This window comes from Lemur catta, chromosome 21, assembly GCF_020740605.2.
Source record: "Lemur catta isolate mLemCat1 chromosome 21, mLemCat1.pri, whole genome shotgun sequence".
Lineage (NCBI taxonomy): Eukaryota > Metazoa > Chordata > Mammalia > Primates > Lemuridae > Lemur > Lemur catta.
Genome location: NC_059148.1, coordinates 26,777,272 through 26,794,058, shown reverse-complemented (window position 1 = coordinate 26,794,058; position 16,787 = coordinate 26,777,272). Strand labels below are relative to the sequence as shown.

Sequence of the window (16,787 nt, the reverse complement as noted above, 5' to 3'; positions counted from 1 at the left end):
ACCACGCCCGGCTAATTTTTTCTATTTTTAGTTGCCCAGCTAATTGTTTTTCTATTTTTAGTAGAGATGGGGTCTCACTCTTGCACGGTCTGGTCTCGAACTCCTGAGCCTGGCCTGTGCTCCACGTTGGGGCTGCAGCCTGGATGGCACATTGAGAACAGGGTCTGGGGCAAGGCAGAGCTGCTTCCGCACAGCAGGGGAACCTCCACCCCAGGAAAATACAGCTACTCTCAGGGTTGTCTCCAGCCCACACCACATCTTTGTGCAAATTAGAAAAAGTGGTCCCTTCGGGAGGGAAGCAGCTAGGGTAAGCTGGATACCCTGGGCACATTACAGTTTCCACACTGGTGCTTAGAGATTCTGGTTCCTCTCTAGAAGCAGTCTCTAACCTGAGAACCACAGACTCCTGGAATGGGAGTCCCTGAAAGCACATCACTCATTCATTTGACAAATATTTATTTTATTTTCTTAGGGACAGAGTCTCTGTCACCCCGCAGGAGTGCAGTGATGTGATCATAGCTCACCTTAACCTTGAACTCCTGGGCTCAGGCAATCCTCCTGCCTTACCCTCCCAAGTAGCTAGGACTATAGGTGCATGCCACCACACCTGGCTAATTTTTCTATTTTTTGTAGAGACGGAGTCTCGCTATGTTGCCCAGGTTAGTCATAAACTCCTGGCCTTCAGTGACCCTCCTGCCTCAGCCTCCCAATATATCAGGATTACAGGCATAAACCACCATGCCTGGTCTCATTTGACAAATATTTATTAAGCAACTACTATGTGTCTGGCACACTTCTATATCCTACGGAGATAGCAGTGAAAAAACACAAAAACGTCTCTGCTTTCAAATATGGCAAAATGCCAATAATTGTTAAATCTAGGCAGAGGTGGTAACAGGTGTTGTTCATTGTAGTTATGTTTTTTATGTGTTTCGAACATTTTCATTGAAAATAGAAATTGGAAGAAAAAAATGTCTTCAAATAGACAATAAAAAAGATATGTGCGTGTATGTTTGTGCTAGGTGCTAAAGAATATACAACAGGAATAAGGGTTGGCAAGTGTATATTGAGATTCCAGTTTTAAATAGGGTGATTCCAGGAACTCCTCACTGAGAAGGTGACTTTTGAATAAAGCCCGGAAGGAGAGGAGGGAATGATCCGGGCGCTTTGGGGGAAACGATGTCCTGGCGGCAGGCACGGAGCGGGCAAAGGCCCTGAGGCAGGAACATGCCCAGCATTCTCCAAGAACCGCAAGGAAGCAGGTGTGTCAGGCGCAGGGGACACGGTCAGAGAGGAAACGGGAGGGGGTGGGCAGCTCACGCAGGGCCTCGAAGGCCACTGGGCTGTGGCGTTTACTCTGAGAAACAAGAGCCACTGGAGGGTGCGAGCGGAGGAGTGCCTTCAGCCGCCTGGTGCAAGGTGATGTGCGCGCATCCATCCTCCAGGGGCGGAGGGTCTCCGGAGCTTCCCTTAGACGCTCAAAGCAGCCCCGACCTCCAGCAGACTAAGAACCACTGTGATGTGGGTTTGCCCTTCAGACTTCGCCGCTGCCAGGTCTGGGCGGGAAGGGGCGGGCACCACAGGTTGCTTGGCCCGGGCGGCGCGTTGCCATAACGACCCAGGCCGGGGGAGACGCGGCGCGAGCTGCAGGCGGAACTGGAGGCTGCGACCCCCGGGTGAGTGCACGTCAGGGGCCGCAGGTCGGGACTCGGGACTGACCACCAGCCGTCTGGGCCCCGTCCCCTCCACCTTCCATTGTGGTCTTTATTGTTATTTAGCATCGAAACAACCTGGGCAGGGTCTGGCGCTGCCGCTGCAGTTGCAAACCTTTCATTTCCTTTAAATGGCTCAGGTGTTAGGACGCAACCTCCTCTCCAGTAGCAGCTACATTCCCGAAAGTGTGGGATGGGGGATAATTTATGTTACACTGGTGAACATTAAGTAACACCCAATGTTCTCTTCCAATTCTGAGCAAGCCACAGAGAAAGTGTCAGTGTGGGGCCAGTACCGCATTAACGCCTCTCTTAACGTTCGCTAGTCTCTCTCTTCCGCAGAGACCCTAGAGCTCAGCCAACTGTAAGCCTCCTCGCTAAGACTACAGCTGGCTCTTTTTAGTGTTTTTATTTTTCCAGTTACCTTTGCCTTAGGGGACCTAATACTGGTTTTCTATTTATGCTAGTGATATGTAACAATGTCTCCTTTTTCCAATATATGTATTGATTTTTTTTACAGTGAGTTAATTTAAATATAAAAATTAATAATAGTACAAGTGGTACTTGGAAATAGGAGGGGAAAAAACCCCAACAACATAAAATTTAGGAACTGACGCTGTTTTGCCCCTCCCAGCTTTTGCTCTGGTGTTTTCTTTGCCTGGAATGATTTGCCCTATTCCCAGGCATGACTGTGGAAATATGTGACAGCCAGTGTGTCACAGGCCCCAGGGCCTGGTCAGATTCCTGGAGGTGCCCTCCCCCTGCTTGTCTTTCAACCCAGAGCATGGAACAATGAATGACCCACACACACACCATGTCTAGGTTATGATATGGAGAGGGGTGAATGGCAGAGGGAGGAGGGGAGGGGGAAGAGAAAAAGAGAAAAGGGTGCAGTCAGACCCTGCCTGGCTCTTCTTGGCTGAGGGCCCACTATGCGCCAGGCACTGTAAGTGGTGGGAGACAGAGAGAAAGAAGACACAGTCCTGGACACTGAAGGAGTTCCTTCTCTTGGGAGTGGATGGCAGGGCAGGCTGGCAGGTTCCGATCCCAGGCATTCCGAGAAGGAGAAGGTGCCATTTAGGTGGGTCTCGAAGCACTGCGGCCACTGTATAAGCACTGCTGCAAATGCAGCCATGTGGCTGGCCCCAGGTGGGCGGATGCCTGGGACACCATGACTTCCAGGAACTGGCTCATCCCTAAGCTCATCCTGATTGGTCAGCACCTGTGCACGCTGAGGGCTGAGTATCTAACACTACTGGAGAGAGTGAGTGTGTGTGTGTGTGTGTGTGTGTGTGTGTGTGTGTGCAGTACCCAGAGCCCACGGAGGAAGACAGCTGGTGTTTGCTGAAGGGGAGCAGGGGTGCCTGGGATTTGGAGAAGATCATCTTATTAACCTGCACAAGTCCCATGGAGACAGACAGACAGACACAAGTAGTGGAGCTTGAGATCTTGGGGACATGCGGAGAACAGATGGGAGACTCCCAGGCGCTAGGGAGAGGCTCTGGACCACCCAAAGTCTCTCTGCAGCTGCACCAGGCAGAGCTGGGAGGAGACCCAAGTCTGGTAGAAAAACCTAACCAGGTGATGGGACAGCATGCCCAGGCAGAGTTTAGAGGTCAGAAGTAGAAGGGTGGCCAACAGTCCTGGTGTGCCTGGGATTGTCCCAGTTTTAGCACTGAAAAGTCTGAGGTCCCAGGAAGCCCCTCAGTCCCTGGCAAACCAGGACAGCTGGTCACTCTAGAGACAGCATCTTTTATTGATGGGCTCTCCCAACAGCTTACAGACCCCTGCAAAGCCAGCCCTCGGGCTTTGCCACTGCTCTATCCACCAGAGAAAGTAGGACCAAAGCGCTGGGCGCTGGGCCAGGGGCACCCCTGCAGGCTGTGCAGTTGACAGCTGTCTGCCAGGAAAGTGCGGCCTGGCTGCCCCCTTGCTCCCCTGGAGTGGATCCTGGTGCTTGCCACTGCCCTGCCCCCCTGGGGGCTGCTCCAGCCTTGGGGCCAGCACCCACTTGATTGGTCATAGTGATTATTAAATATGTGACCGCCACCCTGACTCTAGGGCCAGCTTTTCCCTGCTGCCATCACAAACCCTCCTGCTCTACTGGTCTCCCTGGGTTCCCAAGGGATTGTGCCATCAGACTCCCCGAGGGGTCCTGGGAGAGGCAAGGGTGGAGGTAGCCAAGGGTCAGTCCAGCACTAAAAGATCCCCACCAAGGGCTGCTCACCTGCCCTGGGGACCAGAACACACATGACTCACCCCCCTTGAGCTGAGGATCCTGGCAGTACACAGGGCACACTGAGCCTCAGTGTCCCTGACCACTTGCCAACACCTTCCGGCCTTGCAGAAGCAGCCACCATGCCAGTCTCTAAATGCCCAAAAAAGTCGGAGCCACTGTGGAAAGGGTGGGACCAGAAGGCCCAGAAGAACGGACTGCGGCACCAGGTGTTTGCTGTGAATGGTGACCACTATGTGGGCGAGTGGAATGACAACATGAAACACGGTGAGTGGGGACCTTCATGGGCTCGGGTGGGCAGAGTGGGTCAGAGCTATGGTGCTCGATCAGGGCCAAGAAAGCAGAGAGCAGGTGGGCCCTAGTGGCTCAGGCCTGAAATCCTAGCACTTTGAGAGGCCAAGGCAGGAGGATTGCTTCAGGCCAGGAGTTCAAGACCAGCCTGAGCAAGAGCAAGACTCCATCTCTACAAAAAATAGAAAAATTAGCCGGCCGTGGTAGCTGTGCCTGTAGTCCCAGCTACTTGGGAGGCTGAAGCAGGAGGATCACTTGAACCCAGGACTTGGAGGTTGCAGTGAGCTATGATGCTATGATGATGCCACTGCACTCTACCCAGAGCGACAGAGTGAGACTCTGTCTCAAAAAAAAAAAAGTAAAACATAGCATAACATACTATAGATTAAAAAAAAATAGTAAGACTCGGGTTGGGCATAGGGCTGGCTGGCAGGAGGAAATGACAGCCCCCCAGTGACTGGCTTGCGACTGGGATTCTGGGCTGCAGACTCAGTGCTGATGCTCTGCAGACGGCTGAGTGGCTGAGTGCAGGGTCTGAGCAGAGAGGGAGGATCCTCCTCATTCCCCCCAGAACAGGGCTCCCACTGGACTAACTGGGCCAGCTCCGGGTCTGACCAGCAGGGGGCGAGGAGGGCCTGGTGATACCAAACCCTGATGGGGGAAAAGATAAGAGATTTTATTCAAAAACGCGGCACACCTGCTCACTCTAGTCTTGCAACTCCAGATCTGTGCTTGTGTCCACTGGGCTCTCCTGCTTTCCTGGGTTAAGTACTTTGGAGTCCATAAACCTGGGTCAGAATGCCGATTGTACCAACCATGACCTGGAGTGAGTCACTATGCCACTGTGAGCCTCAGTTTCCTCATCTGTAAAATGGGAATAATATTTGTAAAGATAAGAAATGATACCTATCAAGTGTGTAGCCCAGGGTCTGTGCAGAAGGGGAACTCCTGGAACTCTGAAGGCTGAGTGTGGCAGGGATCACTATTAGAAACCTTCCTTGTCCAAAGCTGACCCCACCCAGTAGGCGGCAGAGCACCCACCCTCAGCATTTACTTAGAGGTGAGATTTTGCGCAGCTATCCTGAACTCTGTGTGCAGTTAAAGATGCCTAGTGTGTTTTTCAGTCCTTGTGGGGTGGATGGAGCCCTGGACTAGGAGTCAGGACACTGAAGTTCTGAACCCGACTCTAGCATGGAGTAGTTGTGACCTCAGGTAAATCACATCCCATTCTCCGGATCTTGGCTTCTGCAACTGTGACAGGACAGTGGGCTGGCGTGGCCCTGTGAGCCTTCCATCAGGTGAGTGCAGCCTCCCCTCAGCCCTGCAGGTGTAGCCCCAGAGCTGACAGGCCTGGGATGCCGAAAGCAGACTTGTTGGACAATCTGGGGCCCCTCTCTTCAAGACACTCTTTGACCACACTGAAGTGAGTTGCTGTGGTTTGACCAGATTAGAAGTGTCAAGACAGTCATCACGCAGGGTGAGGACAACTCCACAGATACTTATTGAGTTCCTGGTCCAGGCCAGGCCCTGTGCTGGGCAGCTGGCATAATCCCAACCCTCAGGGAGCTGCCAGTCTTGCAGAGAACCTGCGCAGTAAGGGAATATCCTCATGTCACAGATGAGGCACCTGGGGCTCAGAGAGAGGATGTAACTTACTCAAGGTCAAGGGGTTGAAAGTGTTGACATCCAGATCCAGATACCATCCAGTGGTGGCATCCAGATGTGAAGGGGCCATGGGAACATAGAGAGGTGATGCTCCAGCTGAGCCTGGAAGGATGGGAATGAATTCACCAGGCAGAGGGGCATGTCTTCTGGGCAGTGGAATCAGACTGAAGGGTGCACTGCAGTATTAAGAGGCAGTGGGGCTTGATCAAGGAACGGACTGGAAGCCAGTGTGGCTGCAGCAGAGTGAGCAAGGGGAGAGAGAGTGGGCGGGTCAGTAGGGCCAATGATATAGGGCCTCATGGGCCATGGTGACTTTTGCCTTTATCCCAGGGGCAAACAGGACACGGCTTAAAAGCTGGGGCCATGTTTAGTCACTGCTATATCCTCACTTCTTGACACTCAGAGTGGGGTGCACCAAATAAGTGTTGAATGCATAAGTCCACATGAATTAGGAATAACCCAACTCACACCAACTTCACAATATTTATTGAGCACCTACTGTGTGCCAGGGACCATGTTAAATACTGTGGAGATGTAGCAGTTAAGAAAACATAGATGCTTATCCTCACGAAGCTTACGTTTAGCAGGGCCAGACAGACAGCAAACAATAAATATAATAAATAATAATATAGTATGTTCGAGGTAGTACATTTATGAAAACAGAAAAATAGTTAAGGTAATGGGGTTCTGGGTTTGCAGAATTAAATAGGGGGGGGGTCTCACCTCAGTGAGCAGGTAGGTTCTCCTGGAGGTGAGGGAGTCAGCCAAGTGCAGGGACTGGCATGTCAGGTGGGAGGAACAGCTGGAGCAGCTCTGTTCAAAGAACAGAGTGAGGAAGAGCAGGAGGTCAGAGAGGCAATGGGGTGGGGAAGGTAAGTCAGATAACACAGGCCCTCATAAAGCCATGATGATTTTACTCTGAGACACGGGGCTGACTTTGAGCAGACGACTTGACACTATCTGACTCGTGTCCTGTAACACCCACTCTGGCTGTTGTGTCGTGAATGTGGTGGGGGCAGGGAGACCACTCAGGACTCTTACAGCTTCAGCAAATCACCTTTCAGCGCTAGCAAAAAAGCTAAAAAACTTAACTTTTTTTTTTTTAACCCTCATGGGGATCTTCTTATTGTTTTTATTTTATTTTTTTCCCTTTTTTTCCTACTTTGCTGGGCTCTAATTTGCCTGTCTCCTGTATAGACTCTCAGTGCTTCCCTCCCCTGGATTAAATTCTCTCTGAAACACTTAGTGTGGTTTCTGTTTCGTCATCTGAACTCTGAACCCTCAACTGATACAGTCATCGAAACAGTAAGAGAAAATGCCAGGTCTTAAATCCCGGTCTCCGGACTCCTATACTAGGCATTTGTTTCCATGGTAGATTAGGAGTTTCCCCAGGGTAGAGGGTAGACTACACATCAACTCCTAACTGGACTCCTGGATGCCTCCTGCATCCTTCTTTTAATAATAGGCCTCTCCCACTTTGGTCACAGAGGTGGGCATGTAACCCAACTGTGCCAATCAGAGAACTGGGATTTTTCAACGTGGACTAGGGCAGAAAAGGCACCTTTCCTCTCTGATTAATAATCTGCTGATTCCCATAGGAGTCTCCCGCATTTGCCTGCAATAGGAGAGGCTGAAGTCGCCCACAGATGGCACAGTCATGAGCACCTTTCCTCATGCAGTTCCCTCTACCCGGACTGCCCTTCCCGGCTCCAAGGTCACATCCTCTAGGGAGTCTCAGGGCCCCCAGATTAGACTAAGTGCCCTACCTCCACCTCAGTACCTACCTTGGAATACTGAAACCGATCTATGCAGGTATTCCTCAGGCCTGTTTCATCTGCAAGAGACAGACGCTCACTCTAGGATGGCTTTCAGGGGTAGGGAACCTGCGGCCTCAAGGCCACATGTGGCCCTCCAGATCCCCTAGTGCGGCCCCCTGAATCCAACGGTTCAGCCATGGCTGGATTTGGAGGCTTAATGTCACCGGAACTTGGTCTCTCTCTCCATTTCTCCACTTTGTTTTCCTCTGTGTTGGGTTCATTCTTAGGCCCGCTTCCTCCCCCTGGCGTCCAGGGCAGGTTGACGCCCCACCCCCTGCCCCCCGCGCCAATAGCTCCAAGGAAGGACAAGCACCCAGTCTCCTTGGGCCAGCTCGGGTCACGTGCCCTTCACTGAACCAATCTACCCTGGGTGGGTAGAATACGCTGATTGGCTGGGCCCGCCAGGGGGCGGAGTCAGCCCCACCTGAACCCAGGGGATTGAGAGTGGGGGAGGGGTGGTTCCCCAAAGGAAATAAAACTAGGACCGAGAGGGGGGATGGGACAGGTACAAACAACCAGATGTCCCCTGCAGTGTGGGCCCTGCCAGACCATGGGCCTCAAGGGCAAATATAATAACAAAGGCTAACATGGCTATCATGTGTCCTATCTGTAGCCCCTGTTCTAAGTGCTCTGCATATATCCCCGAGTTTAGTGATCAGAGCAAACCCGTGAGATATTTTTTTTCTTTTAACAGAAAATTTGAATGGTCCTGTAATTACCAACAAAATTGGATCTTTTTTCTCCTAGCTTTATTGTGGTATCATTGACAAATAAAAATTATATATGTTTAGGGTGTACAATGCGATGTTTTGATAAAAGTCTACATTTTGAGACGATTACCACAATCAAGTTAATTAGCATATCCATCACCTCACATGATTACCATTTTTTTGTGTGTATGGCGAGAACACTGAAGACCCACTCTTAGCAAAGTTCAAGTGCAGTGTACAATCTTAATTGTAGTCACCATGGCGTACATTAAGTCTCCAGCTCTCATACCTCTTAAACCTGAAACTTTGTACCCTTTGACTGAACCTCTCCCCATTTCCCTACCCTCCACTTCCTGGTAACCACTCTTTTACTTTCTGTTTCTGAGTTCGAGCAGTATTTGTGTTTCTGTGCCTGGCGTATTTCACTTATTTATAGCATAATGTCCTTCCAGGTTCATTCATGAGGTTGAAAACGTCAGGATTTCCTTCTTTTTTAAGGCTGAATAATATTCCATTATATATATCACATTTTTTTAATCCATTCATCTGTTATCTGACACTTAGGTTTATCCTGTAAGATATTCTTATCTTCATTTTACAGATGAGGAATCTAAGGCCCAGAGATTAAGTTACTTGCCTGAGGTCACAAAGTGTGGAGGGACAATGTCAGATTTGCTCCCAGGCTGTTAAGGACTAAGACATGACTTGGTCCATATGAGTATTCCACAGATCGTTTATTCATCCATTTGTTCAACACTTATTAGTCACCTACCACATGCCAGGCACAGTTCTGCGGTGCAGTGAACAAAGCAGACCAAATCTGTGCCCTCCTGCAGCTCACATTCTCCTCGAAGAGACAGACGTTAGACACCAGGACAAAGAGTTATCCATTATGTTAGGAGCTGATAAGTGACGGGGAAAGAAACAGAGCAGGGGGAGGGGGAGGCTTGTCGTTTTAAATGGGGTGTTCAGGGTAGGCCTCATTGAGAAAATGAGATTTGAACAAAGGCTGGCAGGCGGTAGGGAGTGAGTGACACTGAAGAGTATTCCAGGCCCAGGGACAAGCAGGGACAAAGGCCCCGAGGCAGGAGCACAGCTGGCATGTTCCAGGCACAGAATGGAGGCCTCAGTGGTTGGAGATCAGTGTGGAAGGTAGGAGTTGGGTAGGAGGAGGAGGCTGAATTGGTAGGAGATGGGTCACCACCACGTGTGTTTAGGAGAACTGAAGAAAACATGCAGACTGTTCTAGAACCCCTTGCCACTTATGCTATCAATGCAGTATTATTAAGAGGTGAGGCTGAAATGCTGCAGGGGCGGATTTCTACTTGAGTTTCCTCTATCCATCTAGCTTCAGGGCACAGGGCTGGAGAACCACAGTTTGTAGAAATAGAACTTTCCTGGGGTTCTCCTGGGTGCTGAGCATCTAGATATGATGCACAGACCTGGTCCCAGGGCTCAAGAATTGTCCTGTCTAGGGCTCCCTGGGGCCCAGGCAGCACACTGCCCCCATCCCCCAGGGTGGCCATGTCTGCAGTGTTGGCCCCTCTGTGTGTCACCAGGGAAAGGAACACAGGTCTGGAAGAAGAAAGGAGCCATCTATGAGGGAGACTGGAAGTTTGGGAAGCGGGATGGCTATGGCACGCTCAGCCTTCCTGACCAAGAGACCGGAAAGTACAAGAAAGTCTACTCAGGGTGGTGGAAAGACGATAAGAAATCGGTGAGTGGTTCCCAGCACGCCCTGGGGCATGGGCGGAGCTGGCAGCCAGGCTCAGTGTGTGTGAGTATGACAGTGTGTGTGCAGGGGGAGAAAAGGGAGGGAGTAGTCTGAGGGGAGGAGGACAAGGTTGCCTGTGGGTGGGAGAAGGAAGGAGGTGGGGGGATTGTCAAGACTTCTCAGAACAAAAACCCAGGAAACAGGAAGAAAGAGAGAAGGCTCAGGGAGGAGCCCGTGAAACTGTGGCTACCAGAAGGCAGCCAGGCTTGTGGGGGCACAGTCTCCTCCACCCTCTTCCCCTCTCATTTCCTGGCTTTATGTGCCCTGGGCACCCCTCTCTGAGAACGCCTGCATAAAGGGGGAGGTGGGAAAAGTGAGGGTGAGAGAGAGCAGGGACCACACCCTTGGCAAGAGGAGAAGATCCTGGGGGACAGAAGCCAGCCAGAAGCATGTGCTCAGCCCATAAACACCCGAACGGGGCACAGATTCCCTGAAGTCACTCTTAAAAACTTGGATGCATCCTCACTCACCACAGCCCATAAAGATGTTATCATAACAGTATTGCAATTGGGCAGCTGCTATTGTGAGCCTAGAACATGTACCTGATACTTCAATGAACTCTCACAACTTATCATCATCATGATTTCCATTTTATGGTAGAGCCCAGGATTTCATGTTCTCTGCTCCCAGACTGCTGATTGGCCAGTGGGGGGAGAAAGCCCAAAATAAACAATTTACATATAATATGGTGTTGGGTAGACATTTTTCTCTGTGCCAGAGGAAGGTCATTAAGCCCAACCTAGAGCATTCAGGGCAGGCTTCCTGTAGAAGGAACCCAAAAGATGCTGGGAGTTGGCAAGGGAGAAAAAAGGGGGAGGAGGATTGGAGGCAGAAATGGCAAAGGGAAGGACATGTCAAAGGGCAGGGTGTGTCTGCCCTGGGGTGAGAGTGAGGAGGGGGTAGTGGGGGCCTTCAGGGTTCTGTGGGGATCAGGATTTTGAGGGGTACACTTGGGCTGCTCAAGCCACCCTCCTTGGGTGTGATCTGCAAGGAGTCCCTGATTCTCTGTGGTTGGACACTAGGTGTGATGTTAATGTTCATTTTTCTGGGTCAAAATCAGAATGGGAGGGGCAGGCGTGATCAGGGGGTGATTTAAAGATCATCTGGCAGCTGTATGGAGGATGCATGGGGGGGGTTGGGGGCCAGGAGAGGGAGGGCCCTGTGAGGAGGGCTGCATGAAGGCCCAGCCACCGAGGGACAGAGAGAAGTGGACAGTGCAGGGAGATCTTTCACGACAGCTGGATGCAGGGCTGAAGAAGGAGGCCAGTGAGAAGCCCAGGTGTATGGCTGGGGGTGCCTGGGAAGACGGTGGGCTTTCCTAGCCGTGGGGGCGCCGTGAACAGGGGCACCTTCGTGCTTTCAGGGCTATGGGATCCAGTTTTTCGGACCCAAGGAGTATTACGAGGGTGAGTGGTGTGGCAGCCAGCGCAGCGGGTGGGGCCGCATGTACTACAGCAACGGTGACATCTACGAGGGCCAGTGGTGGAACGACAAGCCTCACAGGGAGGGCATGTTGCGTCTGAGTGAGTGCCCCGCCCCCACCCGTCCCCACAGGCCCCGCCCCCAACACATTCCGGCCATTTCCCGGTGGCCCCGCCAGGCCACGCCCCCACGAGTCCCGCCCCAATGTCTTGCTGGCCACGCCCCCGCCGAGCCGTGCTCGGGTGTGGCGTTTGGTGACTAAGAGGCTCCCATCCCTCCCCTCAGAGAGCTTCCACTCCACCAGGGGAGCCTGGCAGCAAACATGCAAATAACTAAGACAATGTCTTAGGGCCACAATCGCCGCCCGCACTCCTCGCCCGCACTCGCACGGCGCTGAGCTCCTCTAATCCCCTCCCCCCTCCCCCAAGAGAGGAGCTCTGTCGTTCCCACGTTACAAGTGAACCAAGGCACAGAGAGGCCACGTCACTCGCTTATGCGGTCTGGGGATCGTGGCGGCAAAGCACTAAGGAATTCTCCTTAGAAAACAGGAAGGTGTGTTGGGAAGCGACAAAGGCGTTGAGGGCGGGGGCTGTCTAGCTTGACTCAGGGTCAGGGAATGCCTCGCTGAGGCGGTATTTGAACCTTTGAAGGGAGACCCGAAGGAAGAGGAGCCGGAATGCCTTTGCATTGAGCTCTGGACGGGTGATCCCAGGCAGAGGGAGGAGTAATTAATGAGAATTTTCTCTCTACACAGCAACCAGAGTGAGCTTTCTAAAACACAAATTGGGCCTCATCGCCACGTTGCTTTCAACCCTTCCAGAGCTGCCTGTCACCCTCAGGCTGAGTTCAAGGCCCTTCCTGTGGACTTTGGGGCCCAACATGAGTTGGCCCTGCTCACCCCTCCAGCTTCACCTCCCCTTCTTTTCCCCTGGAATCCCTTGGTTTTCTCATACCAACTTCCTTTCAGCTCCTCCCTCGCTTTCTGCCTCAGGGCTCTTGCACTGCTGTTCCCTGTTCCTAAAATGCTTTTCCCAGATCTTTGCATTGTCCCATCCTCAGAGAGACCTTCCTTGTCCACGCCACCTAAATCACATTCTTCTCAGCACCCACTTTCTTTTCTTCTTAGCACTAGGTGTGTAATCCTGGGCAAGTTACTGTGCCTCTCTGGGCCTGGGTTCAGGTGATTCTTCTGCTTCAGCATCCTGAGTAGCTGGGACTACAGATGTGCGCCACCACGCCCAGCTAATGTATTTGATTTTTGGTACAGATGGATTCTTGCTCTTGCTCAGGCTGGTCTTAAACTCCTGGCCTCAAGCGATCCTCCCACCTTGGCCTCGCAAAATGCTAGGATTACAGGCATGAGCCACCACGCCCAGCCGGCACATCATTTCTGAGGGTCTAGACTCTTAAGCCATCCTGCCTGGGTTCAGATCCTGGCTTGAGTTCTTCCTAGCTGTGTGACCTCGGGACATTTGCTTATACCGTGCCATGGTTTCCTCATCCATAAAGAAAGGATAAAACTCCTAGAGTTACTGTGAGGTTTCTATCTGTAAGGTGCTTAGCGTGGTGCCTAACATGTAAATGCTCACTGAGAATATGACAAGCTCATACTTGTATACAGCAGGAGTCAGCACACTACGGCTGGCAGAGGGCCCTGCCTGGTGGCCTTGCCTGGTGTGGTGTGCCTGGCACACATCCCTTCCTGTCCTTCCTCCTCCAGAGAACGGGAACCGCTATGAGGGCTACTGGAAGCGAGGCATGAAGAACGGGTCGGGACGTTTCTTCCACCTGGACCACGGGCAGCTGTTTGAAGGCTTCTGGGTGGACGATGTGCCCAAGTGCGGCACGATGATTGACTTTGGCCGTGATGAGGCCCCTGAGCCCACCCAGTTCCCCATTCCTGAGGTGGGCAGCCCTCGCCAGGGCCCTGTGGCCACACCCAGAGAGACAGAAACCAGCACCCCCCTGCCACGCCCAGCTGTGCCCAGCTCAGACAGGGAACAGACCAGGCTTTGTTTTCAGTGGGGGCATCCTTAGCGAGGCTGGCAGCTCCTGACGAGGCTGGCAGCCTGGGTCTTCCATGCTCCCAAAATCAACCCCTTGCTATTTCCCTCCAGGTCAAAATTCTAGACCCTGACCGTGTGCTGCAGGAAGCCTTGGCCATGTTCAAGAAGACAGAGGAAGAAGGAGATTGATGCTGGGCGAGGGGGTGGGCACACCTGCCAGCCTGTGACATGGCTGAGGCAGCTCCAGGGCCCAGAACAACATCTAGATCTCTTGTGGTCTCCAAAGGGCTCAAGGGCAGGACCAGAGAGGTCAGGTTTCTTGTCTCCAACAAGCCAGTTAGTTGGTCCTTTTTGGTTCCTCCCCCTTCAAAACCCGCTTCACCGAAGACCAGTGCACTCTAGTCCTGCCCCAAACTTCCTGTTTGCACCCTGGGCCGACTGGCATGAGCCTGGGTTAGAGTGAGGTGGTCTGCTCACCCCTGATGCCCTTGTAAGGTGGTCAGCCCCAGGCCTCCATTTGCACATCCTTCCAGTGGGGTACAGTCCTAGCCCCTTCTGGGGTGGGCATAAGTGAGGGTTTGAGGAGAAGGCACTGGTACTGAGCCTTTCAGATGCCACGGTCTCCCTCACCCCTGCAGAGAGAACACCAAAGTTTCAGGAGAAACACAAGCCCATGTCACCCAACCGCTCAGACCGGTGCGGCTCCCGAGGGAGGAATGAGCAGTAGCTCTAGGCACACCCTTGGCACCCTCAGAGGGTACCTCACTCCCCGAGCGCTGGATCATTCTTGGCCAACAGAGGGGCCAGTGCTTCTCTCCCCAGCTGGCCTCAGGGACCCTCTTGCTGTGGCCTTAGTCCTGTGATCTCATCCCGGAGTGCATGAGAATAAAGGAGAACCAGGTGACGTGAGCCTGAGGCTGTTAGTGTGAGGAGGGGTGGGAGGGACCCAGAAGGGATGGAAGGTGAAGAGGGAAGACCCCCACCCCCCACCCCCGGGCTGTCTGGGCTCATCTTGGGCGACAAAGGGCAGATCTCTGACCTCTGAGACAGTCTGGAGAGGAGAAAGAGCCTGCATTCCGCCACACTGGCCGCCAAGATTTGAGATTAAAACTTCCTGACCTGGCTTTTCAACCTAACACATGGGCTTTCAACCTTGGAATCCTGTGGAAGCCTTAAAAGCTTTAAGAGCCCAGGTCCCCAAGATTCCCACCTAATTCACCTGGGGCGAAGCCTGGGCTGTCACAAAGTGTCCCAGGTGATTCTGGCGCGGAGCTGGGGCCAAGGACCCCTGATTTTCTGGATGTGTGACCCTAAGCAGGTGACCTCCATTGTCCCGTCTGCAAAACGGGACTCAGGAGAGCTCACAGGTGTATTCTGAGGCTCTGATAACATGTAACAATGAGGAGTAATACGTATTGAGGCCAATCGCGGAGCAGACATGCAGGAAGAGCTCCACAACATTCCCGAGACAAGGGCTTTTCCTGCACGGGTAGGAGGCAGGCTCTGGGCGGACTGCCTGGGTGTGAATCCCAGAGCTGTGTGTTCTTGGGAATGTCACCCAAACTCTGTTCTCTGGGTTTCCTTACTTGTGCTGTGGGACAGTAACAATACCTACCACCTGGGGTTACTGTGGCTAGGTGCTGTGAGGATGAATAAGGCAGGGTTCTAAACTGGGGGTGATGGCTTCCCCACCCTCACCCCCCACTGTCCTTGGGACATTTGGCAATGTCTGACACTTTTGGTTGTCCCAACTGGCAGGTAAGAATGCTACTGGTATCAAGTGAGTAGAGGCCAGGGATGCTGCTAAACATGCTATTAATACAACACAAAGATGCTACAAAATAACTATTCGGTTCAAAGTCAAAAGTGTTGAGGTTGAGAAACCCTGAAATACAGTGATGTTCATGAAGACTTCAGCAAGTCCCTGGCACAAAGTCTCAATAGATGCTCATTTACTTTACAGAGATTCTTTCTGCCCCCTAAATTTTAAGTGGGGTGGCCTCACCAAGGGTGTGGTTCTTAGTCTGTACCTCTGGTACCAGGAAGCCAAGCCTGGCCACCTGGGATGCAGAATGAACAGTGATCCCAGATACGGAGTGCTTACTCTGTGCCAGGCCCTGTGCTGATGGCTTCGCAAGCCTTCTCTCCTGCAACTCCCCAATAACCTGTAAGGTGTCCTGCTATTTTTGCTGCCATTTTAGAGGAGGAAACTGAGGTTCAGAGAAGTTCCCAAGTCACCAAGCTAGTACTGTGCTTACACTTAGGTCTGTGTGATTTTAGGATGCAGAGTGTGTGTACAGAGGCTCACCTATAGAGGGTTACCATTTTTTAAGAAAAAGTAGGGGGATAGTGTGCTTGTTTATATATAAAATATGGATGGGAACACAATAAACTGGCAACAATGGTTGTCTCTGTGTAGAACTGGGGACCTGGGAACAAAGGTGAGAGAGTAACTTTTCACTGTTTTGTTTGGAACTAAGTGAATGTATTACCTATTCAAGGGATAAATAAAACTGAAGTTAAAGAGACTATGCTGTAACTAGCTGTGTTTGCCTAAGTTGCTTGGGTGTGAGAGTAGCTGGCTGCTTGTTAGATTTCAGAGACACACCCAGACCAACTTGAATTAGAATCTCCACGGGGAGGGCTTAGAAATCTGCATTTCACAAGTCAAGTGGGTGATTCTTTTTTTTTTTTTTTTGGACAGAGTCTCATTCTGTCTCCCAGGCTAGAGTGCCATGGCCTCAGCCTAGCTCACAGCAACCTCCAACTCCTGGGCTCAAGGGATCCTCCTGCTTCAGCCTCCCGAGTAGCTGGGACTACAGGCACGCACTACCACGCCTGGCTAATTTTTTTTCTGTTTTTTAGTAGAGATGGGGTCTCACTCTTGCTGGTCTCAAACTCCTGACCTCAAGTGATTCCTCCCACTTCAGCCTCCCAGAGTGCTAGTATTACAGGCAGGAGCCACCATGCCCGGCCAAGTGGGTGATTCTTAAGTCCAGGCAAGTTTAGGAGAGAGAATCTAAGACCACAGGATCACAGCCTAGAAATTATTCCAGCTGGACCCCATGTCTCTGCAGAAGTAGGGAGGTGGCTACCTTAGGGGAATGTGTAAAGGATGTCCAGGCCTTCTCTGGGGCGCAGTGTTGGGTTCACA

At 52.0% G+C, this 16,787-nt stretch overlaps 1 protein-coding gene across 3 annotated transcripts; it reads left to right on the top strand.

Annotated features, from left to right (window-relative positions):
- The first annotated feature begins 1,584 nt into the window (after positions 1 to 1,584).
- Positions 1,585 to 16,159, top strand: MORN3 (MORN repeat containing 3). Of its 3 annotated transcripts, XM_045534903.1 has the most exons (6): positions 1,595 to 1,676; positions 4,052 to 4,215; positions 9,991 to 10,148; positions 11,569 to 11,728; positions 13,348 to 13,532; positions 13,745 to 16,159. In XM_045534903.1, exons 2-6 carry the CDS (start codon positions 4,071 to 4,073, stop codon positions 13,820 to 13,822), a joined length of 726 nt encoding a protein of 241 aa, XP_045390859.1. In that variant the 5' UTR covers positions 1,595 to 1,676; positions 4,052 to 4,070; the 3' UTR covers positions 13,823 to 16,159. The 3 variants fall into 3 exon arrangements, with proteins under 3 accessions (XP_045390858.1, XP_045390859.1, XP_045390857.1); XM_045534902.1 differs by having other exon boundaries at positions 1,585 to 1,676; positions 4,060 to 4,215; positions 13,348 to 13,834; XM_045534901.1 differs by having other exon boundaries at positions 13,348 to 13,834.
- Positions 16,160 to 16,787: the final 628 nt, after the last annotated feature.